We start from the raw sequence: 8,884 nt of genomic DNA on the forward strand, positions 1-8,884 counted from the left end.
TACCAAAGCTCACAAAGGAGAAACAGATAATCTGAACAGTCCTACGTCTATTAAAGAAATTGAATTGATAATTAACCTTCCAAAACAGAAAGCACTAGGCCCAGATGGGTTTATTGGAAAAATCCAATGGATTTATTGATAAAATCCAATACCCAGTTATGATGGAAAAAAAAAAATTCTTGGCAAACTAGAAATAGAGAGATACTTCCTCAACTTGACAAAAAACATGTACAAAAAGCCAACAGCTAAACATCATACTTCATGGTGATAAACTATACAGATACTTTCCTCCTAAGATCAGGAATAAGGGAGGGAACTCCCCTCTTACCATTTCCATTCAACATTGTACTAAAAGCCCTGGATAATGCAATAAGACAAGAAAAGAAAATAAAAAGTATACAGAGTGGGAAAGAAAGAAATAAAACTGTCTTCATATGCATATGACAGGATTGACTAAGTCAAAAATCCCAAAGAATCAACAACAAAAAAATCTGGAACTAATACATGATTATAAAAAGGTTACAGGATACAAAGCAAATATACAAAAGTCAATTGCTTTCCCATGTAATAAAAATGAACAACTGAAATTTGAAATTAAGAACATAATACTATTACATAGACACCAAAGAGTAGAAAAGTTGTAAATTTAATGAAATATGTACCAGATCTATATGAGAAAAAATATCAAACTCTGATCAAAGAAATCCAAGAAGATTTAAATAAATGGAGAGTTATTCCACATACATAAACACGAAGATTTAATGTCAGTTTTTCCCATCTTGATCTATAGATTTAATGCAATCCCAATCAAAATCTCAGCAAGTTATTTTGTAGCTATCAACAAACCAATTCGAAAGTTTATATGAAAAGGCTAAGGACTCAGACCAGTCAACCTAATATTGAAGAACAAAATCAGAGGATTGGCACTACCTGACTTTAAGACTTACTATAAGATACAGTTAATTAAGATAACAAGGTAGTGGCAAAAAAAAAAAAGATAAATAAATCAATGGAATAGAATAGAGTCCAGAAATAGATTCACATTAATACAGACAGTCCCTGATTTATGATGGCTCGACTCAGGATTTTTTGACTTTACAATGGTGCAAAAGCAATACCCATTCAGTAGAAACTGTAATTTAGAACTCATACTACTATACTTTTTTCACTCTCAATACAGTATTCAGTAAATCATGAGATATTCAATACTTTATTACAAAATAGGTTTTGTGTCAGATGATTTTGCCCAGCTGTAGGCTAACATAAGTGGTCTGAGTGTGTTTAAGGTAGGCTTGGCTAAGCTATCACATTCAGAAGGTTGGGTGTATCAAAGGCATTTTCTTTCTTTTTTACGTTTGCCTTTTCAATTTATGATATTTTCAATTTACAATGGGCTTATCAAGACATAATCTCATCGTAAGTCAAGAAGCATCTGTACAGTCAACTGATCTTTGACAAAGGAGCAAATGTAATTTAATAGAGAAGGAATAGTCTATGGTGCTGGCATAATAGATATCCACATGCAAAAAAGCGAATCTAGACAGACCTTACACCTTTCACAAAAGTTAACTCAAAATGGATCACAGACCTAAATGTAAAATTCAAAACTATAAAACTCCTAGAAGATAGCATAGGAGAAAATCTAGATGACCTTGCATTTGGTGATGACTTTTTAGATTCAACACTAAAGGCATGATTAATGACAGAATTGATAAGCTGGATTTTAAAAATTTCTGCTCTGCAAAAGACATAAGTTAGAAAAATAAAAAGACAAGTTAGAGGCTGAGAGAAAAATCTTTGCAAAATACATATCTAATAAAGGACTGTTACCCAAAATACACAAAGAAGTCAGTCTTCAAACTCAATGATAAGTTCAAACTCAATGATAAGAAACCAACCAACCAATTAAAAACTGGGCAAAACATCTGGACAGACTTCTCACTGAAGAAGACATACAGTGGCAAATAAATATATGAAAAAATATTTACTATCATATATCATCAGAGAATTACAACTTATAACAACACTGAGATACCACTATATACCTATTAGAATGGTTAAAACCCAAAACACTAATACCACCAAAATTGCTGGCAAGAATGAGAAATTCTCATTCATTCATTGTTGGTGGGAATACAAAATTATACAGCCACTTTGGAAGAGTTTGGAAGTTTCTTATAAAAGTAAACATATTATCATCATATAATACAGCAACTGCACTCCCTGATATTTACCCAAATGAGTTGAAAACTTATGTCCACACAAAAACCTGCACACAGATGTTTACAGCAACTTTATTCATGATTGCCAAAACTTGGACCAAGATGTCCTTCATTAGATGATGGATAAACAAACCATGTGGTACATTCATGCAATAAAAATTACTCAGTGTTTTAAAAAAAGAACTATCAAATCACAGAAAGACACAGAGGAACCTTAAATACACATTGCCAAGTAAAAGAAGCCAACTGAACTACATATTGTATAACCACGACCATATGCTATTATGGAAAAGGAGAAACTATGTTGACAGTAAAAGGATCAGTGGTTGTCAGGGGTTGGGGGACAACAAGGAAGGGATGAATAGGTGAGGCATGGGGGATTTTTAGGGCAGTGAAACTATTCCGTATGATACCGTAATGATAGATATGTGTCATCATACATCTGTCAAACCCTACAGAATGTACAACATAAAGAATGAACCCTGATATAAACTATGGACTTTAGTTAATAATAATGTATCAATATTGGCTCATTAATTGTAACAAATGTACCACATTCATGCAAGGTGTTAATAATAAGGAAATCTGTGTATGTGTGTATATGGGAAGGCAGGTATATGGGAACTCTGTACTTTATCCTGAATTCTTCTGTAAACTTAAAGCTGCTCTAAAAAATAAAGTCTATTAATTAAAAAATTAAAAAGCATATTGTGAAGTCTTGCTCCCATTGTTATCTACATCCACCCAGTTTCCCATTCTCACTAACAGTTAACCATTTTAATTGTGGCATATAATATACACTGTTTTGCCCTTCTCATTTAACAGTACAGTATGTTTTAGAAATCATTCCCTATGAATACAAAGTGAGTTTCCTTTTTCTGTTACCAATTTTACTATAGTGTTTTACTATAGAAGTGTACCATAGTGTATATAGGAAATTCTTAAAAGTTGATGGCTGGGTCTAAGAGTACATACATTTTTTATTTTGATAGACATTGCCAAATTACCTTCTATAAGTTATACAAACTGTAGTCCAAACAGTAATCATAATCCATAATTCTACAGTCATGGCTTAACGAAATGTTCTCCATTTAATACTATAGATACAACTCTTCACTGGAGGTGGGAGGGGTGGGCAGAAGAACCATACACACACACACACACACACACACACACACACACACACACACACATACGAGTTGCCATCAATTTGCCACAGAGAAACAAGGATTTAAAGTTATATTACACAAATAATTCTTACCCAGTTGAAATTCAGTCTTGGGCTTGATGGCTGGAAGTTTACATTGCCATTCAAAAGTATTTGTATAGGAATTCACTGGTTTAGAAAGCCCAGATAAAAGTTTGAGAATCAGTTTATCATCCCATGGGTTCTCAACAGTGAAGTCTTAAAGGAATGGGAACAAAAAAAGAAATACGAATTCAGTACTCAAGGATTTTACCAAAAAAATTGTAAACTGGAAAAATTCATTAAATAAGCTTCTAAAAGCCTTATCCTTTAAAGAGCATTGATTGAAATATTAAGGAATCATTTAATATCTTTAAAAGTCAAAATTGGTAGTTATACACGTTCATTATTTGCCATTTTAGATCTACAAATTTGGATCAATATTCAGTTGTGACAAAGGGAATCAATACCAGGTGCATCTGTTCCACTCCCCTGGAACTGCTAGATTCTGTCTTTAACACAAGCAGGGGTGTGTGTCTTAAGGGCAGACTTGGACATTAGTTACCTCTAATGTGTTCAAATAGACACATACTCTTTCATGGCTTTTCCACTTATATACACAAAACACTTATACTACCTATGTGCAATTTGCATGTATGAGATATACTTTGGGTCCACAAAAAGGAAATAATTTCTAAAGGGAAGAAAAAGGTTCTCTCCAATCTGGAATGTTATAAAAAATTCTATTAGTGGCAGTTAACAAAGACTAAGCCAACACAGTTAACATTTAGTTAATGCTAAGCATGTGCAGTACAGTGTTGTGAGTACTTTAGGTTTATTAACCTGTTCAGTTCTTACAATAAGCCTTTACCATAGGTACCAGCATCAGCTCTACTCTAGAGAAAAGGACAGAGTGGTACAGAGAATTGAAATAATCTTGGCCAAGATCACGTGACTACTTAGGTAGGGGAGCTAGAATTAGAACCTAGGCAGTCTCTCTCCAAAGTCTGTGTGCTTTCTCAACCACTATGCAAGACTGGTTGTAACATGAAGGGTAGGGGTGGGGGACGGGAAGTTGTCTCTATATCCTTGAATGACCTTCGGTTTACTTTTCTATAATACAGGGATAACAGTATTAGATTAAATGCCTGGCACATAGTAGGCTCTCAAATTCTAACTCCCTCTTCCAATAGTAGTTATTTTGATACCTTCTAAAATGAATTGATTTGCCCTTCAAATATGCTATTGTTATACTACATTGTGATGGAGATATGTGAGTTTTGTCTGAATTCAATGACATTTGTTCTATTCAGTGACATTCAATCCCCATTCTTTAAGCTTCTTTCATGGAACAGCTTTTCCCATGCTATTGTCCTTATTCAAGGGCAAAACATCTGTTCATACTTGGAGCATCGACATTCCCAAGTGAATCGGTCTGCATCCGTTCTGCTTGGAGCCCAGCAACAGCATCTGGTGGATCCTCTGCAATGGCAATCTCAGTGTCCGTGAGTTTACAAGCCTCAAGGCCTCGCTCTGCCTCATGGGTAAGTACAGCACCTGCAGCAGGCTGGTTCTGACGGAGTAAGGATGCTGAATACATGTCAGAGGGAAATGCTTGTTCTGGGCTTTTCTCTCGAATTGGACTGGATGTGTGAAAGGGATAAAGAGAAAACAAAAATACTGCATGATTAGAAGCCTGCTGGATTTGGTCACATAGAAGTCCCACAACATAGTTTCCTTTTCATTTTAGGAATAACATTTCACAATAGCCTCATGGACTAAAAGTTGATTAAAGCATTTTCTTTAGACAAACAAATACATGAAAATATACCTCTAGTACAATATAAATATGAAAAGAAAATTAAAGACATGGTAATATATTAAATAGGTGAGGTGATACATTGGATATTCTTTATAGGAAATGTGTGGAGGAATGAGTTTATTTCTCCAAGTGGCATCTAAGCAACGCTAGTATAATCAAGACCTAATACTTAACTTTATTCCTAAGATGGCTTTCGTCTATAACGTTGAAACAAACAGAAACTGTCAACAACAATCTAACAACTTAATACTCCAATACATTTCCAAATATACAGTCATGTGCCACACAATGACTATTTGGTCAACAATAAATAGCATACACAATGGTGGTTGCGTAAGATTAAAATGGAGTGGAAAAACTCCTATTTCCTAGTGACATTTTGATGATCCTGATCCTCTGTAGGCTTAGACTACTGTGTGTGTTTCTTAGTTTTTAACAAAAAAGTTTAAAAAGTAAAAAATAAAAAATTTAAAAAACAGAAAAAATGCTCATAGAATAAGGATATAGAGAAAGAAAATATTTTTGTACAGCTGTACAATGTGTTTGTTTTAAGGTAAGTGTTATTACAAAAGAGTAAAGCAGTTAAAAAAATTAAAAAGTTTATAAGTAAAAAAGTTACAGTAAGCTAAGGTTAATTTATTACTGAAGAAAGAAAAACTTTTAATAAATTTAGTGTAGCCTACGTGTACGGTGTTGATGAAGTCTGCAGTAGTGTACAGCAATGTCCTATGCTTTCGCATTCTCTCATCACTCAGTGACTCACCTCCACTCATGGTAAGTGCCCCAAACCAGTGTTCCATTTATCCTTTTTATTTATCATTCATATTGTATTTTTTTTTTTTTACCATACCATTTCTATGTTTGGATACACAAATATTTACCATTATGTTACAACTGTCTACAATATTCAGCACAGTAACATAATGCACAGGTTTTTAGCCTATGAACAATAGGCCATACTATACAGCCCGGATGTGTGGTAGGCTATACCATCTAGGTTTGTTTGTGTAAGTACACTCTATGATGTTCACACGATGATGCAATCACCTAACAATGCATTTCTCAGAATGTGTCCCCATTGTTAAGCAACACATGACTGTATATGGAAGTATATGTGTATATACATTTATCGACACACATAGTGGATCCATAGTATTCATGGATTTAATATTTGTGAATTCACCCACATGCTAAAATTTATTCGTAAGCCTCATATCACTACTCATGGTGATTTTGCAGTCATCTGCAGATATGCAGAGTGACAAAAAATTTGAGTCACCTAACACGTTCCCAGCTCAGATTGAAAAAGGTGACGTTCAGCTTTCTTGGTTCAGCTCTCATATAAACAAGTATCCTTTTCGTGGTATACTTAGTGATATGTTTTTCACATTACTGTGCTTTTTTTGTGTGATTTTGCTGTTGAACATGGTCTCAAAGTAGAGTGCCTAAGTGCTGTCTAATGTTCCTAAGCACAATCTGTGATGTGCCTTATGGAGGAAATACATGTATTAGATAAGCTCCATTCAGATATGAGTTACAGTGTTGTTGGACGTGAGTTCAATGTTAATGAATCAATATATATTAAATAAGGTGTCTTTAAACAAAATGTGACCAGAGGCTCACAGGAACCAAAGTCTGTATTCCCCCCAGGAATAGTGGTTCAGTATTCACAGTGACTTCATAGAACAGAACTATAGTGAATAATGAGAATCAACTGTGTATATATCTCCACATACACACAGTCCCACATCTATATCCATCTATACACAAATATTTAAATATATATTTTTACACAAATAAATTTATACATGTATTTTCATACATTGATACTGTCAGTTGTCACATTTTTCCTGTGAATTTTTTTCAAATAAACTTTTATAATAATTTTAAGAAATGTTGCAAAGATAATAAAGAATTCCTACATACCTCTTACCCAATTTCTGCTAATGTTATCATCTCCTATTACAATGGCACCTGTGTCAAAACTAACAAACCAACATTATTATATTACTGTTAACTAACCTGCAGACTTCATTCAGACTTGACCACTCTTTTCACTACTATTCTTCTTTTGCTCCAGTATCCAAGTCCTGGATACCAGGTTGCATTTAGTTTTCACGTCTCCTTATTCCTTTTTCATCTGTAAGTTCCTTAGTTTTTCCAAAACCTTGACAGTTTTGAAGAGTACTGGCCAAGTATTATGTAGAATGACCTTTAATTTGGGTTTCTTTGATATTTTTCTTACCAAGTACTAGCCTGATATATCAAGTGCTTGGGTTTACTGTTGTATTTATATACACAGAGAGTACCTTCTACTTAAAGCTATGAGTCCATAAACACTTTATCAGCCCTTAAGGGTTGGAATTAGGTATTGTATTAGAGTTTAAAAAGCAAAGCTAGGCCAGGCAAGGTGGCTCACGCCTGTAATCCTAGCACCCTGGGAAGCCGAGGTGGGAGGATTGCTTGACGTCAGGAGTTCCAGACCAGCTTGAGCAAGAGTGAGACCCCATCTCTACGAAAAATAGAAAACTTAGCCAGGCATGGTGGCGCACACCTGTAGTCCCAGCAACCTGGGAGGCTGAGGCAGGAGGATCACTTGAGCCCAGGAGTTTGAGGTTACAGTGAACTATGATGATGCCACTGCACTCTAGCCAAGGCAAGAGAGCAAGACTCTGTCTCAAAAACAAAGCTAGAATAGAAATGGAGAGAATGACAGAACCACATAAATCCTCACAATACCTGAATTTTCTGTCCTTTGAAGGTACCACTATGTTTTCTTCACAAGAATCCAAAGTCACGTGGGTGCACTGTTTTGCTACCACATTTTCTGAAAGATACAGAAAATTAGAGACAAATTATATGCACGTATGTGCACAATACACACCATTTGATATGGTTGCAAAGTCTGGGATTTCTTTTGACACTGACTTTCACTATAATTCCAAAATAGTGTTCCATGGTACACTGTGTAGTAAGATTCAAAAAATGGGGGGGGGGGGAATCACTTTAAAAATCTACTACTAATATATGTGACCATTTCAACCCTATGTCTAATCCATAACAATCCTTCAAGAAAACATGGGTTAGAGAGTGGCAGGTCCACCATGTGCAGGATGACCAGACCATGGAGGTTACCAGAATGGATGGGAGGGTACACCTAGCTTTAGGAGAACCTGAAGACAAGGACATGGAAAGTAAAAGGCTGTCATGCTCTGGAGGGCAGATATTTTGTGTCTTTCAGTTTAACATGTTTTTGTCAATCATTTAGCATTTAGTTGATTGAAATGATTTCACGTTTAAACCAGAAAGCAACCTGGCAAAATGTATCGCTCCCTATAACTTAAAAACAAAAACAAAAACAAAACTATCTTCAGATAGATACATAAACTAGATAGGGCAGAAATATAGAATGAACTTCTACCAAGTGATGCTAATACTGTACACAGCTGAGTATTACACTGGATTAAATTTTATCAGATATTCCCTCATTAAACAGGTGCTAATACTTTTTTAGCACTAGAACATTAGGTTCTGTTTACAGAACCAAAGTGCCAAACACTCTAAGAATAGCTATATTGACTCTGAAAGATTCTTTGGACTAAATAAACTATCTTTTGCAAATGGAAAAGGTTTTTTTTTTTTTTTTTTTAATTA

General features: G+C 34.8%; 1 protein-coding gene across 3 annotated transcripts in view; it reads right to left on the reverse strand.

Annotated features, from left to right (window-relative positions):
* Positions 1-8,884, reverse strand: part of BUB1 (BUB1 mitotic checkpoint serine/threonine kinase) — a 51,390-nt gene that overhangs the window by 10,172 nt on the left and 32,334 nt on the right. For all 3 annotated transcript variants that reach the window (XM_012641993.1, XM_012641990.1, XM_012641991.1), the window contains 3 exons: positions 7,970-8,057; positions 4,813-5,051; positions 3,484-3,627 (listed from right to left, as the gene is read on the reverse strand). In XM_012641993.1, coding sequence (XP_012497447.1) covers positions 3,484-3,627; positions 4,813-5,051; positions 7,970-8,057 — 471 coding nt within the window. The remainder of the gene's footprint in view (positions 1-3,483; positions 3,628-4,812; positions 5,052-7,969; positions 8,058-8,884) is intronic.

This window comes from Propithecus coquereli, unplaced genomic scaffold (assembly GCF_000956105.1).
Source record: "Propithecus coquereli isolate 6110/MARCELLA unplaced genomic scaffold, Pcoq_1.0 Scaffold171, whole genome shotgun sequence".
NCBI lineage: Eukaryota > Metazoa > Chordata > Mammalia > Primates > Indriidae > Propithecus > Propithecus coquereli.